The 23,416-nt window shown below is 36.2% G+C and overlaps 2 protein-coding genes across 2 annotated transcripts; both read right to left on the bottom strand.

Moving 5' to 3' along the window:
• Positions 1-1,258: 1,258 nt before the first annotated feature.
• On the bottom strand, positions 1,259-9,567 carry LOC145585535 (transcription initiation factor TFIID subunit 5-like). The gene is made up of 19 exons (XM_081642235.1): positions 9,182-9,567; positions 7,142-7,223; positions 6,465-6,543; positions 6,241-6,338; positions 6,079-6,135; positions 5,287-5,374; positions 5,019-5,128; positions 4,166-4,273; positions 3,932-4,077; positions 3,660-3,770; positions 3,482-3,551; positions 3,357-3,396; positions 3,093-3,257; positions 2,868-2,944; positions 2,577-2,693; positions 2,123-2,388; positions 1,918-2,013; positions 1,745-1,817; positions 1,259-1,648 (listed from the first exon to the last, which is right to left on the bottom strand). The coding sequence occupies exons 1-19, from the start codon at positions 9,358-9,360 to the stop codon at positions 1,595-1,597; spliced, it is 2,016 nt and encodes a 671-aa protein (XP_081498361.1). The 5' UTR covers positions 9,361-9,567; the 3' UTR covers positions 1,259-1,594.
• Positions 9,568-15,757: 6,190 nt separating this feature from the next.
• On the bottom strand, positions 15,758-21,656 carry LOC145585534 (very-long-chain aldehyde decarbonylase CER1-like). Its single transcript, XM_081642233.1, has 10 exons — positions 21,433-21,656; positions 19,931-20,151; positions 18,161-18,393; positions 17,784-18,003; positions 17,309-17,684; positions 17,050-17,157; positions 16,746-16,946; positions 16,515-16,616; positions 16,214-16,387; positions 15,758-16,124 (listed from the first exon to the last, which is right to left on the bottom strand). The coding sequence occupies exons 1-10, from the start codon at positions 21,490-21,492 to the stop codon at positions 15,951-15,953; spliced, it is 1,869 nt and encodes a 622-aa protein (XP_081498359.1). The 5' UTR covers positions 21,493-21,656; the 3' UTR covers positions 15,758-15,950.
• Between the last annotated feature and the right edge of the window lie 1,760 nt (positions 21,657-23,416).

Below are 23,416 nucleotides of genomic sequence, written 5' to 3'. Positions count from 1 at the left end.
ACATAGTACTAGGCATACATCGGCCACATGATTAGTGAACCTTAATCATACGATTTTTCATTATTTATATGATTTGACTAAGTTGATGAATCTTAACGGTTATATAAACAGGATGCCAATTGACAATAATGCAACAATCAATCATTAATTAGAATTCGAATATGTACGTGGTTGATTTACGTCCTGTAGCAAGAGCATTAAGTTATATCTTAACTATAGTACGGAGTATTATTTGTCATCTCAAAACAATGCTTAAATAAAAGTGAGCAGCTAAGCACATACAGCAAGGCAAAAGTTTGGCATGGCTAATCAAGATGCCAAAGTACTGATTTAAAGATGACTTTAAATTGTGTAGCGACTCGTGAGAAGCTCAAGAGCTTTGGGGATAGCCAAACCCGGCCAACAGCACACCCAACGAAGTATTATGTCACAATTTTCAAAAGGCCCGGCTCAAGCATAGTTGAACCCATGTGCCCAACGTACATTGCCGTGCTTATGTGCCTAGGCAGTGGCATGCCTTGCCTTACTGTGGTTTCTCCAAAATATCAGGGCGGTAAATGTGCTACAATGGTAAGGACAAAGGGTCGCGGTCCTGCAAGTGAGCTAACCCCAAAACCCCACCCACATTGCAAGGCTAAATACTCATGGCTGATCAATAGTGTGGCTAAGCTTGACTCATGCCCCGTGCTGTGCTTTTAGCAAGCTAGGCTATGTCTTATCTCATACCAGCCCAAAGCAGTGCCATATTTAGATTGTGGACTACAAGTCACTAAAATACCTACTGTTAATTGTGTGCAAATAATTTTTTTGGTCAATTCTTGAGAGTGTGTTTTAAGCAACTGCTTATTACATACATTACTCCACATTTACGGATTAGTATAAAAAATTAGGATAATTTAACCATATTATAGGACTATTGGTAATATATGAAGAAAAAAAAAAAACTCCAAACTTGTGGCTAGCAAAGTTGCCAACTACTGAGCTATGTAAGCTAAAACGTATGCAGGCACCATTGACATAATTGCCCCAACCCCTTCCCTAGTTCCCTGTTCTATCTTTCCAGCGAAATTTCGCCACCGTCCTTCCTCAATACAACCTCATCAAAAATTTTAATCTACCTTATCAAATATAGAAGAAAAATGTTAAATGTAGTCAATAAGAAATTACAAGTTTTAGAATAGTAACACTACCTAACATAATAACAGTGTACAACCCATGATTGTCATATATCTTCAACTTAACATTACTTTGGGAAATACTTGTATATATAACGTTTACTCATGGCTATAATAACAAAACCTGATACAGTTAGGTAAAAGTACATTTTTTACAATCAACAATATATGACGAAATCATGTCTTTTCATGATAAAAGAATCAGCAGCTACTGAATAGAAGCATTACAATTAAAAAAAAAAAAAAAAAAAAAAAGCTACCACTTCTAATCCACCTTGAATACCCAACTAAAGCAGTTCCTAACAGCTACGTCTAATCTATGTGTCTATATAAACTACTAGTATAACAAATTGAATGATCAAAAGGGCATCTCACCTTATCTGCTTACATCTACTGCTTACAATTATCTGCTAATTTAATCATGAACGTTTAGAAAGAACCCCAGCACCAAATAGCAGATTCCTTCTTGAAAACTGCAGCATAGAAAAGCGCATAATCAGAGATATCAGGGTTGATTAAATCACGTTTCTAAATTTTCTGAAGATAGATGATAAAACTTGCAACATTACCATCAGAGAGTAAACTGGTGTTGATTTGGTAGGAAGAGTCCTCAACGACCGAAGTCTGTTTGAACTCCCAGTTCTGCGTGTGAAGATAGATAATGTAAGAAATGGTATATTCCCTTTTTTTTTTATTCCAAAATTTAGAAAATTATATCTTTGATAGTTCCATATGAGCTTACTTTTCCTCAGATCTCAATGTCTTTGTGCTTGCATTGATATCCCACAGTTTAACTGTGCAGTCAGCTGATCCGGAGGCAAGAAGTGAGCCTTCACCACTGATGCATCATACATGAGGAGAACTTGAGCCAAAAATAGATAAAGGTTTATACAATTGAGAAAAAGTCGTGTAAATGAGCACGGCTCAAGAGAGAGAAGTGTACTTGCCTGAAAGCAAGTGACCATACACATGATGTGTGACCCACCAAAGGGGTAATGCAACGTCCACTAGCAAGATCCCACATCATGATTGCACCGTCTTCATCACCAGATGCCATATACCGACCATCAGGTGACATTGCCAAGGACAATATCATACTCCTGTGACCAATAAATATCCTGACACACTCCCCACTTTGAATGTCCCATAATCGAACTGTTTTATCACTAGATCCAGTAGCTATGTAATTACAGTTTACATGCCACCGGACACACTGCAGGCAAAGTAAATGCAACATCAATTTCATGAGACAAGAACGGTTGATCATGGGATATAAGCATGTTGAAATATGGGAATACTACAAGACTTGAACATGTGACACATATAATACGCCGAAGATCAAATAAAGAGGCTGTGAAAGGGGACAATGCCACCCGAAGAGAAGGGGAGACAAAAACTTACATCAACATCTGATAAATGCCCAGCCATGATTCTTAGAGGCTGTATTCTGTCCATGGACCAGATCCTTGCCGTTCTATCATGAGAACAGCTAGCAAAATAGTGACCATAGGGGCTGAACTGTATGAACAAAAAACTTTGGTTAAGGGGTAATCAGAGCTTACAAATGAAGCCTGAAAGACGACCAGTGATATGGAGCAAGAGCAAAGATATACAATGCGAAAAAAAAAGGAAAGTACAGAAGCTAAAGCTCATGAAATTATAAATACAATAGTCAACAGTATATAGTTCTACCTGCACATCCCATATAGGATAATTATGACCCTTGTAGCAAACAAGATTGGCATTTAGTTTTGTGCTCCAAAGCCGCACTGCAGTTCATTAATTTAAGAATACGAGAAATGTGGGCAAGAGCAACATTAAATCCGTAACATTAAAAAAAAAAAAAAAAAAAAAAAAAAAAAAAAAAAAAAAAAAGAATGTCACAAAGACAAATGTAAGATATTATTAGGAACACACCAGTTGAATCTGCTGAAGAAGAGAGTATAAAATCCCCAAGGGGGCTAAACGAAGCAGAATAAACAGGGCCAGAATGACCCTGAAACAAAGTATAGGGTCTTTTAACACCATTTGTACCAACCATTTGTTCATTTCCAGCTGCATCTTTTTCACCCTGTAGAGCAGCTATAACCAGAAAACGGAATGAAACCAAATTTATAATCAAGAATGACGATCTTATCTAAGAACAAAGAAAACAAAGGAGGTAATCTGCAATTTACTCACAAGTGCTCGTTTGTTGCCCAAGCTGTGACATGTCCCAGACCTATATAAGTAAACTCTTCATATTAGCATAACTGATCAGTTTTATACAATATCAAGAGAGAATATCTAGGGATAAATCATTAGACCTTTAAAGAAGAGTCGGAAAATCCACCAGCAACCAAGGATCCATCATGTGAAATTGATGCACAGTTTAAACTAAAAAAATAAATGAAATAATGCAAAGCTAGTCAGAAGCTAGTGGCCAGCAGGAAAGCAGAGATAGAAAAAACAAATTTAGCAAGGGCATAAGGTCGAATAAGTTACCTATTGTGTGTATTCATAAATGTGTAGAAGCTTACAGATGGCAGGGCCACACTACTCAACTGCACACGATTACGAAGGTCTTCCAGGATAGAATGTTCAACTTCAATTGGTCTACAGCAATGTATGAAACTTTTGTTAATAACAAGAATCAGAACTTTTAACTCTCTCTCATCTTCTTCTCTCTTCAGAAGATCACACATTTAACACTGTAGTTTGCAATTATGGAGCCAAGCTAGATAGTTATTAATGAATGAGAGATGTATGAGGCATACATTGCAGGCAAAGGAAGCTCTGGTTTGACTCTTGGTGCCATAGGAGTGTTGGCTTCTGGACGAGCAGTTTTTCCAGTGCCTCCAACTTTATCTTTTTTGGACTTTTTTACTGATGCACCTTGCTTTCCTCCGTCAGCAGATTTTTTCTATACATAAACCACAGAGATCTATCAGTACCAGATATAAGCATACATAGATGGCAAGAAGTGGATGCAGGGGAAGCAGCACCACTACCTTATTTTCTTCATTCTCCCCTTCCTTGTTTTCCGCATCTACCTTTTCAGAGTCTAAGAGCAATCCTCCACCCTTCTCCAAGCGGTCTTCAATCGAATCTTCCAGCATCTAAGCAAAAGAAAAAGCACTCCATAAGTCCATAATTATGCTGAATATAGGACACTAAGACAGTGTTGGAGTTTCCATAAGTCGATAGGCCATTGCAAACAGCCAAACTATATACAAATACAAAGATGTTTCGTGTAGATCAATCATCACACAAGACTTAAGATTTTGGTACCTATCAATTGTCAACCTTGGAGGTCTCAAAATGTTACAATTCAAAAATAAACGACAAATCTTAGGCTCAAGCAAAAATCTAAGAAATTCTTGGACCATTACTAAATGGAGTAGATAGGTACAACTGTTAAATGAAAACACAATCCACTACACTGACTATGTACTCTAAATCTTTATTTTAGAAAATAAATAAATAAATTTGATTTTCTGATTAGTTTTGGTCACATCACAAAAATGTATATAATAGAAAAGCATCATAACATTTTCCAAGGACGATTACACTAAACTAAAATTCGCCCAATAATGGAGGGAAAGAGGAAGGGGAGGGAGAGACTATGACTTCATTTTCTCCCTGCATTTGCATTAAGTCCTTCACAGTTTGGCTTGTTCCAACACAAATGTCTTAATTGGTATTTCAACTTTACTCAGGTTGAAAGTATATAAAAAGCAGTTAGAGTGTAATAACTACCATTAGTAGCTTTCTACTGGAGGAAACTAGTAGAGAATAGACTGATGTTCATAACTTAGCATCATAAAATTATGAACTGTGTGTGACAATGAATTAATATCTTACCCCCCACTGGATTTCTTTTTGATTTATTAAATTTGCTGCATCTTGGCCACCATCAACCAGAGTCACCGCGTCAGCGTCATCTGATATTGAACCGGGCTGACCAGGGCAAACTGTGAATCAACACGCAAATGCCCCAGGAATGTCATCAAATGTGTAGAAAGGGATATATATATATATATATATATATATATATATATATATATATATATATATATATATATATATATATATATATATATAAAGGAAGTAAAACAGAATAAAGTTGCACCTTGGAAGTTGATATGCTCATTTATAACTCCAAGCATTGTAATAGACCGAGTGTTATGCAGATACTGGAGGAGAAGCTCGTACGAGTACTGCAGGAAAATTTTGAAACTAATATTCAACCAATTTATCCAAATTAATTGGCCATGTAGGAAGAATGGTTGATCATAATGTTAATCAAGTGTAAATGGGAAAAATAAAATATAAAGGATAAAATGCTATTCATAATTTAAAACATAGGTGGTAGCTGGCAGGACATGATTTTAGCTGGCTCGAGTGCATGTTCCCTTCTCAAAGGCTCAGTTCTCGTCACCTTAATATAATAGTATTAAGTAAAAATAATTTAAGTTCAGTAAAGATAAGTTCAGCAAAAATAATTTCATTTTCAGTAGATATAAGTTAAGTTCAGCAAAGAAAAAAAAAAAAGTTAAGTTCTGTAAAAATAACTTTTAATTAGTACTACATAAAAATTAGTAAGGTCATAGTACAAATACAATAGCAAATCAGTGAAAATAATTACTCGTAGTAAAAGTAATTAAGTTCAGCAAAAACGATTTAATTTCAATAGAACTTTAAAAATAAGGCCAGGTGCAAACAACATATTTCTTTCTACTATATGATTAACTTGAAAACTATTGCACTACGTAGCTATAAAATAATGCCTTCATAAATCATGCAAGGAGGGAGGGTTAGCATGGTGATCCTCCTATGCAAGAAACATCTATGAGCTGCTTACTGGTAACACAGAGAAAAACATACGCAAGTAATTTTTCCTTTGAAGAAGTCAAAAAAGAACCTGACAGATCTTGATGTTTACTTTGCTCTGCCTTAAAGTGTGGGCAAACTCCATCTCCTGAACAGAAAATCAAAGGCGAAAAAAAGAGAAATTTCATAAACATAGAAAAGTTCAAAAACTGAATGTTTAGTTTGAAAGATTTAAAGTTAAACAGCAGTTAACCTCCAAATGAGAGGGTGACAGAACTCCTTCGAGCTTCTGCAGATCTCTTTGATGCATAGTTTCATGATCTTCGCGGAAGGTAATGAAGAAATTACGGGCTGTAGAATAAAAACATAAATAGAAAAAATCACCCAAAAATTAGGCACCATTTGGGAATTCTTCAAACAAGAAGCACTGAGCAACTCAAGAAATTCTGAAGATTAGTTGACAATTTGACATCTCACCTTCTTGTAGATGGCCCCTTGCAACAAGATCCATGAAACAATGTATAAATACTGGATAAAGTACTCGAAGCAATTCATGCTGTCCAGAAAAAGAACAAAGGACAAAAGTAAGCCTTCTCTTTACATAACATCTTTTCAAGAAGTCTTTTTTTTTTTTTTTTGGGGTGTGTGTGTGTGGAGGGGAAGGGGTAGGGAGAAGACACCTCAGAGAGTTCAACTTTAAGAATCCCAAACTGCTAGTCTGCTACTTGAAGCAAGTACAAGGGAAATTAATTGGTTAAAGTTCAAGTTGAAGGGTAGCAATATCTGCATGTATCCACCTCAAATAAGAAGTTATTGACATACAAGCAGGAAACCACCCAACTCGCCAAATTTCCAATCCTTTCACCCCCCCCCCCCCCCCAAAAAAAAAAAAAAAAAAAAAAAAAAAAAAAAACACACACACACACACCAAAAAAAAGAAGGAAAAGACCTAATCTTGGAAGGATCCTACCTACATTAAGACTTCATTGTGAAACCCCATCTTGCTATTAGATGGGCTACAACATTTCCCACCTCTAAAAGTACAACAGCAGAAAATATCTAAAGCAAATGTCATAAATATGATGCACAGGTAGTTTTATTAATCCAGATGAATTGCAAAAATTTCAAGCAAAGTAAAACCAGGCAAGAATCACCTTGTATAAATCTAAGGAATTGTGAGCCCATGATCTAAGCTTACTGTACCCATCATGATATTGTGCAGGAAGGCTCTCTGACCTGACAACCACAGAAACCAAGCATACATATTACATGTGAAGTCACTTTCTTTTTTACTGACTAAAAAAAATCATTTGAATAAATGTAAATATATTGGAAGAAAGACAGCAGCAATTTTATGATCATCATATAACATGTATCATCACCTAAATTTCACATGGATTCCAAGCTTGGCCTAATCTATGTACGGAGTAACTCACAGCTGATACAAGCAAAATGAGGCTAAAAATTTTCTAAAGAACATTCAACCAATAGGAAAGAAAATGATAAGAAGAAAGGGACACTTGGCTGAAAAAAGGTTTTTAAATGTTAAAACAGTTGTCAATATGGAGCAATCCACCACCACAAGACAAAATTTCAGGATCCTGCCCTTCTCTAACAGAGAGCCATGGGGGATTGGGTGTGAGTAAATTCCATCTGCAAACAGGTTTCATTTCGCCCCAAGGATTCAAACTTAGATATGTGAATTATTTATCGTGACATATCAAATAGATAATTTATGCTAATTTCAATTTATATCTTTGACATGTCAGATGCCATGTGTCCAATGGTGGAAGACAAGTTCCATACACAATTTAAAACCTCCCAGATAATCCACAATATACTGATTTTAGCATCACTTTGTTTTGCCACTGTGATTCTCCAATAGTTCATCTCATCCTAAGACCGGAAAGATGTTTATATCTAGCAACATCAGGGCAGTGAATGGGAATATTGCCTGTCGCATTGCTCGTTCTTTATTGTTAATGCATAATTTGACTCTGCAAAACTAAAAATGGCAAGGCCAGGGTGGGGGGCCTTAATATCTTTGAGAAGCAACTTTTCACTACTATTTTTGCTAGAGCATCAACTATTGGCAACATGCCACTCAACTCAACGCTTAAGCTTTTTATCATCTTTGCTAGAGCATCAAGTACCCTTTTCAAACTCATAGATAGTTTTCGGCTTTTCAAATTATGTCTTAAAACCTTGACGACATACTTGGATCAAAGGTAATGCATTACGGGGTAATAAAAGTCAAGCAAGAGTAAAAAAAGGTGAGAAGAGGTGGTCGCAAGAGTGATGATGTAATAGAGCTATAGAGGTGCTATAGAAAAAGGAGAAAGGAAAAATGTTACCCTCATAAGGATGATAATGAGTAAAGTACTACTCCTATTATGAGGGTAATTCATCCTTATGTCCCTTATTGTTTGCAACATGTTTGGGTCAAAAGACCGTGGGAGTATCATCCTTCCCACCTTTTACACTAACACTAACTTATTGCTATTACCAACACTTCATCCCATTAATCATCACCATTACTTACCTTCGTTTTCTCACTTGCATTACCCTTAATTTAAATATGTCTTGTTTGTCTAGGTCTACAATCCTTTGGCGGAAGTAATTCTTAAAATTAAATTTCAATGGAGCCAATGACAATCTATCCTAAAAGTAGTGAAAAAATATCCCATGTTGGATCAAGGATCAATCAAAAACCCCCTCTTTCATCGCAAGGAAAAAAAAGGCCATATGATTCCCTGCCCTTAACACCATCATTTCAACAACATTATCAAATCCTTAATCCGAAAAGGATGGGGTCGGCTACATGAACCAAAATACATCATCTCCGGTGGTCATCAACAAAGATTATTCATCCCTAATGAAGGTAGTAATGTAGTATGTACATTTATCATCATAGCCAACTCGCTCAAACAAACATTTACCTTTACCATTATCTTCAACCCATAGAAGAAAATTTTAAACTTACACACTAACAATGGAACAAAAATTCACAAGAATTCAAATTCCAAAAATTCTAAATATGCCCTAAACCTAAAATCAAGCGCAAACTGCACATCAATTAAAACCCAAATTCCCAGACCCCAAAATCACCAAAACAAACAAAATTAAACTCAAATAAACAGAAATTAGAAAAATTAATACCAAAAAAACTGTAATTTAGAGGAGAGAGAAAGTACTCGGAAGTAAAGTTGAGGATGAGCTTAGCGACATCTGGGTCAGTATGAGAATTCGACGAAGAATTCTTCGATTGTTGCTGCTGTTGTTGTTGTTCTTCTTGAAAAGCGATTTCAGTTTGCTTGAAACCTTTCTTCTGCAAATACTCTAACACTCTTTTATCTATCAATTCTACGTCCATTGTAACAGTGGAGATTAATACTTCCTGGATTTCTCTTTCGATTGATCGATTGACTGGAAAATCAATTGCAGATTCAAGTTGAAGTTGGTGAATTGCGAAATTTTCCAGTAGTAGAAGGAGCGAAAGTACGAGGAAGTAGAGGGGTGAAAGAGGGAAGAAGATGATCAAATATAAAGGGTTTTGGGCTTGGACTGTGTTAGACTTCGTGGTTTTTTAGATCTAGACTAGATTGTTGTTACTCGCTTTTGCCTTTTGAGGGTGTTTAGAGTGTCCATTCGGATATCTGGATTGGATTGGGTGAGGTCAAGTCTAATCGAATTAAGTCTATGTTAAAGTTGAGTTATGTTAAATTATTATGTTCATACAAATTGAAATCTAAATCAAGTTTATTTCGAATCAGTTTTTTACACATTTAATGGCTCGTTTTGATATAGTGGGTTGGGGGTTGGCTAGGTCTCGTCCATAACTCAACCATTGGCATGACATGGTATGGTCGACACATGACCAGGTGTGTTGTGTGTACATAATATTCGTCTTTTATGGACATGAGCTTAAGACAACATACTCTTGGTAGCCAAATAAAGGAGTATGATTTATAATATTGTAAAGCACATTATAAGGACAGATCGTATCAAATTTATTATTATTATTATTATTATTTTATTTTTTTTTGGTGCAGGACTATATCAAATTAGGGGAAATAAGAAAAAAAAAATATTCTAAAACAAGAAAATAGTTTATTATTATTATTATTTGTGATAGAATATGATAAATATTCTAGATATTATTTTGTATAGAAGGATATATTTTTGTAAATATTTTGGAATTATCTTGTGAGTTAACCTAACGTGTTTAGGGCTCCTATTGTAACCCTATATATATTATTCAATGGAATACACTCCAACCCGAGGAGTTTACAGTATCTAACATGGTATCAAGAGCCAGCGTGACACAAAGGTCACGGGTTCGAATCTCATCCACCCCTCCTTCATAGTGGAATTAATTAATTCGCACCAGGTATGGGTGGGCCTGTGTTGCATCCACATTTCAAGCCCAAAGGGCCATTCATGTGAGGGGGAGTGATAGAGTATAAAACATATTCCTGGGCCTCAACCATTAGCTTAAGCTTTTGGTTGAGTTGGTCCTCTAACATGGCATCACAGCTTTAGGTTATGATCTAGCTTCCGCAATTTACTTTTTTAGCCGCCATCTTTGTCTTCTTTCTACGGAATTTCTTTCCTTAGTGCACCTGAAATTGCTTTTCTACTATAATTAATTGATTTGATTATCAATTAATTCCTTTTCCCACTTCCTTTTGTTTTAATTTGGTGCGCCTACTTTTGTTGCTGCAACTATGGGCAAAGATGACGACACATCTTCATCCTCTTCCAATTATCACCCTGCTTTAGGTGTTAATAATATCAAGAATGTTATTCCTCTTATTCTTGATCGAGCCGATGTTCAATATTCTAGTTGGGTTGAATTGTTTGAGTGTCATGCACACGCGTACAATGTTCTTGATCACATTGACTCCAAAACACCCAAACCGACGGATATATCGGATGAGATGTGGAAACGACTTGACTCCATTGTCAAGAACTGGATTTATGGCACAATCTCTAAGGATTTGCTTGAAACGGTTATAGAAAAAGGGGCTACGGCTCAACAGATCTGGAATAAAGTCAAGGAAATCTTTCAGGATAATAAATCTACTAGGGCGGTTTACCTTGAAAACCAATTCAATTCCTTGCATTTGTCTAATTTTCCATATATTTCTTCCTATTGTCGGCAATTGAAGACCTTAAAGGATCAACTTGCTAATGTTGATCAACCGGTGTCGGAGCAAAAATTGGTAATTCGCTTGGTCTCGGGACTTACAAACACCGATTTTGACACAGTGGCTGCGATGATACAACAAACAGAGCCCCTGCCTTCCTTTGAAACTGCTCGATCACGTCTTCTCCTCGAGGAGTCTCGTAAGGCGAATGACACAAGCACTCCAGCTTCTTCCTTCGTCGCACAAACTGGTGCTTCAAACCAGTCTAGTACCCCTGCTCCGCCAGCTTCCCAGCAGCAGCAGCAACCGTCTGGCAGAGGGGGTGCACCAGCAGCAAGTCGTGGCAGAGGCCGCGGCAGAGGCCCTGGTCAGCAGCAGCAGGCACCGCAACAAGCCCCTCAGTGGGGGCAGCCTCCATGGGCCGCACGTCCACCACAGCAGCAGCAAACCCAGCAGGGTGGACAGTGGGCTGCGGCTCCTTACCCACACCCGCAGCAATGGGTACAGCAGCCTCGACCATCCCAAATGCCGCAGCAAGCCTACTATGCACCTGTAGCTCCGCAAGGTATTCCTCCACCGTACCAACCACAGGCCTACACCGCTCAAGGACCGGATTACAACTCGGCAATGACTCCAACCGAGCTCGGAAATGCCTTTGCAACTATGGGGTTTCAAAACTATGATCCGTCTTGGTACATGGACTCCGGAGCCACTTCCCACATGACGAATAATGTCGGTAATCTCTTACCCCTTTTTAATTTGAGCACAAATAATTATATTCAAGTGGGAAACGGTCATCGCATTCCAATTACGGGTTATGGTCATTCTACTATTGCTAACAAATCCCTTTCTTTACGTGATGTTTATTTAGCTCCCCAAATTATTAAAAACCTAATCTCTGTTAGAAAATTTACATCTGATAATTCTGTTTCTATAGAGTTTGATCCTAGTGGTTTTTCTGTGAAGGATCTTCGAACGGGGAAGCTAATAACCAGATGCAATAGTACGGGGGATCTTTATCCAGTGACCAAATCACCATCAACCTGTCTAGCCACCTCACTTACGGCCTTGTCTCCATCCACATGGCACAACCGCTTAGGACATCCCGGGGCACCCACCTTTAATTTTCTTAGGAGTAAAAATTTGATTGATTGTAATAAGGAGCATGACTCCACTAGCTTTTGCATAGGTTGTCAATTGGGAAAACATGTTCGTTTGCCTTTTCATAATTCTAATAGTAAAACCTTTTCTGCGTTTGATATAATTCATGCTGATTTGTTCACTTCTCCTATTCGTAGTGAAAAGGGTCATAAATACTATCTAGTTTTATTGGATGATTTTACTCATTATGTGTGGACTATTCCTCTTGTTTACAAGTCTCAAGCGTTTCAAACTTTTCTTAATTTTCGACAATATGTTCTCACTCAATTTGAACGCCCTATCAAGTCCTTTCAAAGTGATCATGGTCGTGAATTCGACAATGACCCGTTCAAATTAATTTGTGTCAAAAATGGATTAGTTTTTCGCTTTTCTTGCCCACACACGTCATCTCAAAATGGCAAAGCCGAACGCATGATTCGTACAATTAACAATGTTAAGCGTACTCTATTATTTCATGCTTCTCTTCCCCCTCCGTTCTGGCATCATGCCCTTGAAACGGCAACCTACCTTATTAACATTTTACCTACAAAAGCTCTAAATCAAATTACTCCAGCTCAAGCCTTGTTTGGGGTCGTCCCGTCCTATACTCATCTCCGAGTCTTTGGGTGTTTGTGTTTTCCAAACCTTTCCGCGACTGCTCCTCATAAGCTAGCTCCGCGATCCTCACCATGTATTTTCTTAGGATATCCTTCCGAGCATAGGGGTTACAAATGTCTTGATATCTCCACAAATAAAATTATAATTTCCCGTCATGTTACTTTCGATGAACACACCCTTCCTCATCGAAATATTTCCCTCTATAAACTTTCGGACTATAATTTTTTGGGGAATGATGATCCATCGCCTTTGATCCAATATCAAAATCTGCTACACACCCCTTGCTCCCCTCACATGGCGCCACACAACCCACCACAGCCCACACCGCAGGCAAGCTGCGGCACCCAGCAGCAAGCCGCAACCAGCCTGCGGAGTCCACTGCCCAGGCAGGCAGCAGCTGGTGCGAGCAGTGATGCCCAGCACAGCTCTGTGCGTGCTGGCTCCCCCATGCATGCTGCCGCACCCAGCCCGCCTCACTCCAGCCCTGCCACAAGCCACCCTTCACCCTCCAATACTTACACACCTCCACCTCTTCGAGGTCATACACCTATTTCACCTACTCGACCTCCACCTCTCTCACCCCAGATGCAAACACGTTCAAAACACGGTATAGTTAAACCAAACCCCAAGTATGGCTTAACCATGTCTATTCGATCCCCACTCCCGAAAAATCACAAACAAGCCCTTTCCGACCCAAATTGGAATGCTGCGATGCGTGATGAATATAGTGCTTTAATTGAAACAGGGACATGGGAATTGGTTCCTAGGCCTACGGGGGTGAACATTGTGAATTGTATGTGGTTGTTCCGTCATAAATTAAATGCTAATGGTGATCTTGAAAGACACAAAGCTCGCTTAGTTTGTGATGGCAGGTCTCAGGTTGAAGGTGTAGACTGTGATGAAACTTTCAGTCCGGTTGTTAAGCCGGCCACTATACGCACAGTTTTGAGTTTGGCTATGTCTCGAAAGTGGTCTATTCACCAACTTGATGTGAAAAATGCCTTTTTACACGGTGATTTGAATGAGTGTGTATATATGCATCAACCCCCCGAGTTTGTTGACAAGAGTTTTCCAGGCCATGTGTGCAGGCTACGTAAGGCTCTATATGGGTTAAAGCAAGCTCCACGAGCTTGGTATCAGCGTTTTGCTAACTATCTTTTGCAGATGGGCTTTGTCATTGCTAAGAGTGACAATTCATTATTTATTTTTCGGCATGGGAAATATATGGCATATTTATTGTTATATGTTGATGATATTGTGTTGGTTACATCATCAGATTTGTTACGTGAGCGCATCATCTCGCACCTTCGTGCAGGATTTTCGATGACTGATTTAGGTCCTCTGAATTATTTTATGGGCATTGCTGTCACTCGTACTCCTTCATACTTGTTTTTGTCTCAGCAAAAATATGCACAGGAATTTTTAGAGCGCGCAGGGATGGCTAGTTGTAAACCTGCGGCGACTCCAATGGATACTCAATCCAAGCTCAGTGCTGAGACAGGCCCTAAATTTGATAATCCAACACTCTATCGTAGTCTTGCAGGTGCTTTACAATACCTCACTTTTACTCGCCCTGATATTACTTATGCAGTTCAGCAGGTCTGTTTATTCATGCATGACCCTAGACAGCCTCATTATGATGCATTGAAACGCATTCTGCGTTACATACAGGGCTCCATTGATCATGGGTTACATTTATATCCTTCATCATCCATGCACTTGATCACTTATACTGATGCAGATTGGGGCGGGTGTCCAGACACTCGTCGGTCGACCTCGGGTTATTGTTGCTTTCTAGGGGACAATCTCATTTCCTGGTCTTCGAAGCGTCAGCCTACTCTTTCAAAATCAAGTGCAGAGGCAGAATATAGAGGCGTCGCAAATGTTGTTGCCGAGGCATGTTGGCTTCGAAATCTTCTTTTGGAGTTGCAGTGCCCTCTCTGGCAGGCCACTGTTGTTTATTGTGATAATGTCAGTGCAATCTATCTCTCTCATAATCCCGTACAGCACCAACACACCAAGCACATCGAAATGGACATTCATTTCGTTCGAGAAAAGGTGGCGTTGGGGCATGTACGGGTCTTACACGTTCCTTCACGTTATCAGTTTGCAGACATTTTCACGAAAGGCCTACCTCGACAACTATTTTTGGAATTCAGATCCAGTCTCAGCGTACGTCCTCCTCCCGCTATGACTGCGGGGGTGTGATAGAATATGATAAATATTCTAGATATTATTTTGTATAGAAGGATATATTTTTGTAAATATTTTGGAATTATCTTGTGAGTTTACCTAACGTGTTTAGGGCTCCTATTGTAACCCTATATATATTATTCAATGGAATACACTCCAACCCGAGGAGTTTACAGTATCTAACAATTTGTCTACAATCGCAAATTAGATAATATATTCTCTATTCTTAACAGTTTTACTAGCCGATATGTCAATACAAAGTTTGAAAGCAACCAAATCTTCCACCACACTTGGACAATACCAACTCAAACTATTGTCGAGAACTTGACAGGATTAAGGTGAGTTACACCATTTATAAATATGACAAATGGTAACATTTTCAAAATAACTAGAAATACAAATAATCTCTCTAACTAGAGGGAACCGTGTCTTTTCTTGCCATAAGTATATGCAATAAGTCAATAACGATTATAGTTTTGTTAGAAGAATATTTTTATTTGATTCAATTTGTATTTATTAGATATAAATCTCTTTATAGATGTGGAATGCGTTTTATTTATGAATCAATCTTTATTAAAAAAAAAAAAAAAAGTTACTAGCAAATAGAGCTAGTATATTCATAAGCTAAGCTGATTCACAACCATCAAAGACCAAATTGTACAATCAACATAAAATAAAAATGTATCTGTATATATAAACCAAATCCAGAGAATCCAATTGAACTGGATCAGAATTTCAAGTCACAACAACAATGAAGTAGCACATATTGGCAAGTTGAAGGACAAATATACGAGTAAAATAGAGCTTCAGCTAACTTATTCATCTTATAATCATATTCTTATAACATTATAGAATACTTTCACTACTTAACCAAGCAGGGTTCAGGGGAAGGGCGAAATCCATGTTCTAGGGAAGCTTTCCAAATTTTGTCTACGTCGAAGAGCTCATCACCACATTCGTTTACATTCCATCCTTCTAAGGCATGTACAATTCCGGCCACACGCCACGCGCTAATCACCCTTCTTGGCAGCCAGTTCTGCTCACACAAGTAAAACACAGGATCAATTTTTAGTAATAAGGACTTAGTTTAGGATATGTCACAATGAATTGGAAAACAGAACAAACCTCGCAACAATGCAAATTTCCAAAAGACGTAGGTGCCACCATCGATGGAGTGTTTAAGTAGAAGCAGTCTTTCCTTGTTTTCTTGGGAGGGAATTGAGAGTAGGGAATCATTATAGTTCCCTTCGATGCTATAGACTGCTCGATTTCTGACAAATCGTCTCCTACTAACCATACCTGCATCAAATAAGAACACTTCATCTCCAAGACCATCATACATATTTTGTACTAATAGTCCTTAACATCATGAAGTTAAAATTACTTCGATGGTGTTTTTTTTTTTTTTTTAACTCTCTTCTATTACCTTCTCATTGCAGCCTTTTGCTGAAAGAGACAGATTCGCGCCATCTTCTTTTGTCATTGTCTTTTTTAGCTTCTCATATTCAGCCTGTCTTACGGTAACAACCTACATAATACATTAAAGGCATTAGGTTAATGTCACCAAGTAACCTTATCAAGGTGAAATCATTTATGTATTGGTCCGAAATTGCTTCTTGCTACGTTCATTAGGGTCCCAATGTTATGAGATTGTTACCTGGATGCCCTTGTGGCACAGCACGGAGACAATGGAGTAAGCAACCTTAGTGAGCCTGCCCCTAAACAGAACACGAGTAGTTTCTGCTGGAATGTTGTTAAGGACTATCGCAACAGCTAAGCTGCTACCATCAACCACTTTCACTTTGAGCTTAGGATGCCTTTCCAAGTAAATTTCACCATTTTTATTAAAATTGTCCCCCTGAAGGAACACGAATCACAGGATTGAGGTTAGCTAGCTTATTTATTTATGTAACACTTACAGGACTAGAGGATAAATGAACGATTGAATCTTGTTCGCTTGCCTGATTTAAAAGTCCGAGGCTCACTACTTTGATCCCCTTCTCCTCTGCTTCTAGTATGGCTTCTTCGATCAACTTGTTAATAGCAGCTCGTTGCCATTGTAAAAGATACTACAAGCCAACAAAGATAGGCAAAATCAATTTCTTTTTGTTTTCAACATAAAAAAATAAACATAATTTTGTAGGGAGTTATAAACTTCTATTTCCTGTGAATACATCAAAACTGACATGTATCCTGTATAATGGTGATAAACTAACTTACATGTATCCTGTACCGTGGTACAGCCCATGACTGTGCCTTAAGCTTCTTAAAGGTATTTCTTTCGACGATGAATGTTTGGCCATATATCCATGTCAAGATCATAGACCATAGTGTGAGAGGCCACATAAGCCAGAGATACCATGTCGAGGTCAGAGGATTCGAGGCAAGACCAGCAAATCCTAATCTAATTTGGTAAACAGACTGTGGTGTTGTCAGATGAGTAAGATAAACAACATCAGGAACATCATCAGGCTTCTTAAGAGAAGTTTCGTATAAAGTATCCGTAGACTTGTCCATAGTTCCATAGATATAGTCATAAAATGGCATGAAAAGTGAGTAGTTTGTCCTAAACTGAGTATGATGCAGAGAGTGAAACCTGTTACCACACCAAAAACAGACATATAATAAGCATCCATCTAGGTACAACCTCGAAGTTTCTACTGATTTTACGACGAAAGATATAAGAGATACTTACGAGGGAGTGTACATGAGGTACTTAAGTGGAGGAAATATGGTAAACAACCATTTAGGAACGACCTCGAAGTTGCAATGACCCATATTGTTCATCAAGTCAATGTAAGTAGCATAGATGGTTATGGAAACTATGGAGGATGCTCGAGTTAATATTGTCGTTAGAATTGGAATGGCAAAGAGAATGAAGTATACTATATGTTCAGCAAATGGATGAATCACCGCTGCATACAACAATCAACAATGAAAAATAAAATGAGTTCGTTACAAGTAATAATGTACAACATTAATTATATTGTCTCTGTTTCATATTATTTGCAACGATTAGATATTTTCTACTCACATTAATGTAGTAATTAATAATGTTATGAAAAGACTTACAAGTAATGGGCTCGGTCACAATGGAAGTATGGTGATGGGAGTGGTAGCGCGAGTAGAGGTAGTGATGGTGGAGAGCGCGATGGAACCAGTAATAGAGAAACTCCACAGGACCAGCATGAATTAGGAACATATGAATTAGACCATCAGTTCTCCAAAGGGGTAAGTTTTTTGCAGTTTTTAGCGCCAAATAGCCAACATAAAACAAGATCCCATTCAACAGTATCTGATCATCCCTATATTATTCAACATACAACAATTATTCAATTAATTTTATTTTTCAGTATGGTAATTGATGTTATGATTTTATCAAGAAATCTACAAATTAAAATTCTGACTATTATATGCAATTAGAAGAATTTTTATCAGCTAACATGTTATTTTTTTTTTTTTTTTTTTCGGGTTGGGACAAAGGACATAAAAATGTACACGAGATTTGTTCCTAGGTCTTATGAGTCACCAACTAATAATTTGATTTTTTTTTCTTTTTTTTCTGCTGTTGTTGAATATATTATGGAATTGCTCATCTTTACCCTTAGATGGACTCTCTTTAATTTTCTACTGACCATTTTCCTATATATTGGACAATGGTCACTCTTTATCCCTTTCTTCAATATTATCTGATATCATCAATTCATCACCCAAAAAATATAAATGGGTACGCTTGCTCGTATTGTCTAATTCAGAGTCCAGCTCAGGCCTCTAAAGTTCCACATTAAAGCATTTGTACACAAAATCTAGAGTTGAATGTCAAGCTGTCAACTAGTGTAGTATTCGGTTGATGTCAGGCCCTAACTAGACTTCAAGCCTCACGGTATTTTTAAGCCTAGTACATAGTATTTGCGAGATAGACACTTAAAAATGAGGAGAAAAATTATGCGTTCTCACCTCCAAGTTTCGTAATTTAGACTTAAGAGGATTCGACCTAGTAACCTTAAAGTTATAAGGTGAATCCCGATGCAACTAACTAATATTATTCGCTATCTCTATCAAATATAAATTTAATGATCGGTATTCAACTAGTCATAAATCTCATAATGGATACTTTTATCTAACTGGTCGGCTATTTTTGAAGCCCTTCTTTAATTTAAGAAAACTAAGCTAGGATCTTTTTTCCCCACTTTTTGTTAAGTCTAACGATTAAAGTCCTTTAAGAAATCTCCGTATTTACCTTAAATGGTTTGTATTTGCTTTAATACCTACCTATTTAATGTACAATTTTGGTCATTAGTTGATCTAATTTTCTACTCAGTACGAGCTTAGAAAAAAAGTTGATTATTTAAAAACGTCTTTTATTTAGAAATTACAATTTTGTGCATGTTAACTAAATTAAAATAGTTCATTTAATTTGTCAAATTATTAACGGTGCACGTCATATTCAAGAAGATTATCTTCAAGGCTGTCAAAGAGTGGCAAGATCATGTTCATCATCACGAGGTATACACACCCTTTGCCCATTAGCCCATCAGAATTTGTGGACCATTTCGTCTTCCTTTTAAGAACAAACATACTTGTATAATTTTGCCGTATTAATAATTAATAATTACACTTAAGAGCACATACATTTAAGTTATTGGTGTGACATATGTACACTATATTTTTGATAAAATTGAATGCAAAAAGACAAATGAGATAAAGAATCACTAATGTATGCACCCGTTATAATAGATTAAATTTGATTTAACTCCCATAACAACTACTAGTAACGAACTTTTACACACTTAAAAGGATATAATTCAACATGATTAGAAATATATGTATGTATGTACGTACCAATTCCTTTCCCTGTCAACTTGTTCGAACTCGAGGCTTTTATCAAGAATGAGGTTGTTGCCTTTGGCTGTTCGATGCCTCGACATAGTGATCCAAATTTGGTTGTGAAGCATCCTCCATAGCATGAATGGAAGTATAGCAAGGTACGCTAGATCTCTTTCTTCTGCTCCTACTACATATAAGTATATGCTGTGTACCACAAAAGGTGCCACTACAATATACTTTTGCCATACAAAGAAAATTGCATGCACCATTTTGTGAGCACCAAAATTAGATACAAAAGTTTACTTATTCATGACTCAAATGCTATACATAACACTTAGGGCTACATATAAGCATTAAATTTACACTAGAAAATCGTAAAAAGTTATGAAATCATAAAAATCTAAACACTAATTACACTGATTTACACGTGTTTTTGTCATGAATTCCTTATTTTATACAATTTTCAAAAGTGTATTTGATCCTTATATATAGCACTTAGGGATACATATAGCATTATTAGGCCCCCGACTCTAAGATCTCACATATTTTCCTTCCAAAACTACCCTTAATTCGAAGACAAACAGGAATTAATTACTTTGAATGGAGACTCGATTGAAAAGATTCTACTTACCTTTTTTCCCAAAAAATAATAGACATGATAAATGACAGAGGTACACTTAATTAATTATATATCAGAAGTACTAGCTACTACATTTATTTGACTGAACACAATTCACTGTTAGTGGATCCATTTTTTCACTATTTATACAAAAGATTCAATAATTATACTTCGTATTAGTTAAGCATTATTTAAAAAAATAAAAATAGATAAAAGAGACTCCATGAAAATTAAATCAAGAAAAATTAAATCCGATATAGTTTCACCTTCAAATATAAATAATGATATTCACAAAACGAAGGTATTATACTATTATATAGTGATAATATTGCTTGTTAAATACAGTAGCACATACTAAATGACAATGTTACTTTTTTTTATTTTTTTTATTTTTTATTTTTTATTTTTTATTTTTAATAGTAAATGACAATGTTACTTGATCTTCATCACAACCTCCAAAAAAAGTCAATCAATAACGCAAGTTTTTTTTCCCTAAAATAAGAAGGAAAAACATGTAAAAATTACTTTGTATCATAATTGAAACTTGCACAACACCACCAATACATCATATCTACTACTCCCTCCGTTTTTAAATACTTATTGTATTTCTCCATACGCAAAATTTTAGGAGAAATTGGAGAAAGTAATAAAGTATGCAGGTAGTGGGAAGAATAAAAAAAAAATCAGCTCATGATCAATATGAATAATAAAGTATGGAGCAAGTATTTAAAACCGGTCTGAAAAGAAAAATGAAGCAAGTATTTAAAAACAAAGGGAGTATCACATATTACATCCTATACGTACAATTTATAATAAGAATGAAAAATTCAGTGTGTTGTAATTAGCTCATGCAAATATATATAAACAAAAGAAGAAAAAAACGAGAGAGAGAGGGAACCTTGAAGCTACCAAGAGGCTCCCATGGCCAGTGTGTAAGAACACCAGGAGTATACGCCATAATTTTCTCTATCTATATATCTTTCACTCTCTTATATAATAAGAAAAAATATTTAAGACACTATAAAACTTGGTAACGCAAGAGCACTATATATAAGCCATGGATTTGCCTAATATGTATGGGTCTTCCGGTTACTTTTCGTGACAACGTTTGAAAATTGACTATTTATGTACTTCTCTATTTGGGCATCTCTGGCGAATAATACATACTAGTACAACAAAATATATTTTTATGAGATTTTGTTACAAGCTTTTAAATAGATTTGGTCCACAATAATTTAGGCGGAGCCAAGGGGGGCGGCGTGAGCCATGGCCTCCCCCTTTGTTTTGGTTATGTATTAAACATTGCAAATTTGTGTCATAGTTGTGTTGGTAGAGTAACTAGATCTATTTTAGAGGTCTTAGGTTCGAAGCGTACTCCTAACATATTTTTTAAGCTCTTATTTTATTTTGTTCCTCACATTTTTTTTCAATATTATATTTGTGCAAAAGATAATAATGCATATATTATGTTTGGCCCCCTAATAAATAAATTCTGGCTCCACCCTTGAATGTAATGATCAATATGAATAATAAAGATTATTATTTCCTCCGTTCTTTTTTTATTGCACCATAATGAGTTTCACGCTTGCCAATGCATTACTTTGGCTATTAATATCTTTAATTATACTTTTGTAAAAATTATAAAAAATTGATATTTAAAAAGTAGATTTCAAGACGAATCTAACTAGATCTCACATGACTATGTTTTTCCTAATAGATAAATCACAAAAGATGGTCAAAGAAGATTATGTGAATAGTGTAAAAGTCCTTATGGTGCAATAAAACAAAAACGGAGGAAGTATTAAAATTAGAGTCAATATGTTCAACATAACGCTGACTGACACATAAATACATACTTCAAGTTTACAGATAATAAAGGTTACTATGTTAAAATTAGAGTTATTATGTTCAATATTGCATAAATTGCACACGTATAGGTCCGTAATAATATTATTGTGAATCAGGTTTATACAAGTTTTTTCCATATTTTGTTAAAATTGTCTCATTGTATATTTAGGGCCCGTTCACTTCACCTTATTTTTGCTGAACTTAAATTATTTTTACTGATTAAATTAATTTTATTAAAGTGAAATTATTTTTACTGATTTTATGTTATATTTCTTCTTTAAAGTTACTGATTTTTACTAAACTGAAATTATTTTTACTGAATTGAACTTATTTTTAATGAACTAAACTTATTTTGCTGAAATAAAATTATTTTTACTGAATTGAAATTATTTTTATTGAATATTATTTTTTTAAGGTAAAGTAAACCGGACCATATTTTCATAATATTTCAAATTATACATGCGATGTATGATTACTACTACCTCCGTTACATATTATTTGTAACAATTTGATATAAAGTAGAGAGGAAAAATGTCTAATCATTGCAAATAATATGTAATGAAGGTAATATAATTTTTACCTACTGACTAGTGTGAAAGAGGAAACATTATTTTCAAATTATGTACTCATGAAAGTTTATTTATTATCCGGGCCAACTCGTTTAAAGGTAAAAGGACGTCGTCACTTAGCTTCCACTTTAATGCCCGAGACCTATACAAGGGTTACAACTTAGTAACTTACAACAACCTAAATCAGTCGAATGACTAACGTCACTGCAGTACGTGTGACAAACTGACACATAGCTGGGTTTTGGCTTATTATTATTACTAGATTAGGTCCCGTGTCACACACGGCTATTTTAATTACTCTATATATTTTTTTAAATAAATTAACTACTCTGTATTCAATGTTATTTTTAATTAAGAGAGTCACAATTATTTTTTCCTACGGTTTAATAAAATGAAAAAGAGCTTATTATGTTGGACTATTTAATGCGTCAAAAATTTTTGGACTATTTAATAAAAGAAATAAAT

This window comes from Chenopodium album, chromosome 16, assembly GCF_948465745.1.
Source record: "Chenopodium album chromosome 16, dcCheAlbu1.1, whole genome shotgun sequence".
In the NCBI taxonomy this organism is placed as follows: Eukaryota; Viridiplantae; Streptophyta; class Magnoliopsida; order Caryophyllales; family Amaranthaceae; genus Chenopodium; species Chenopodium album.
Note: the sequence above shows the minus strand (reverse complement) of the source record. Positions and strands in the feature narration are given on the sequence as shown.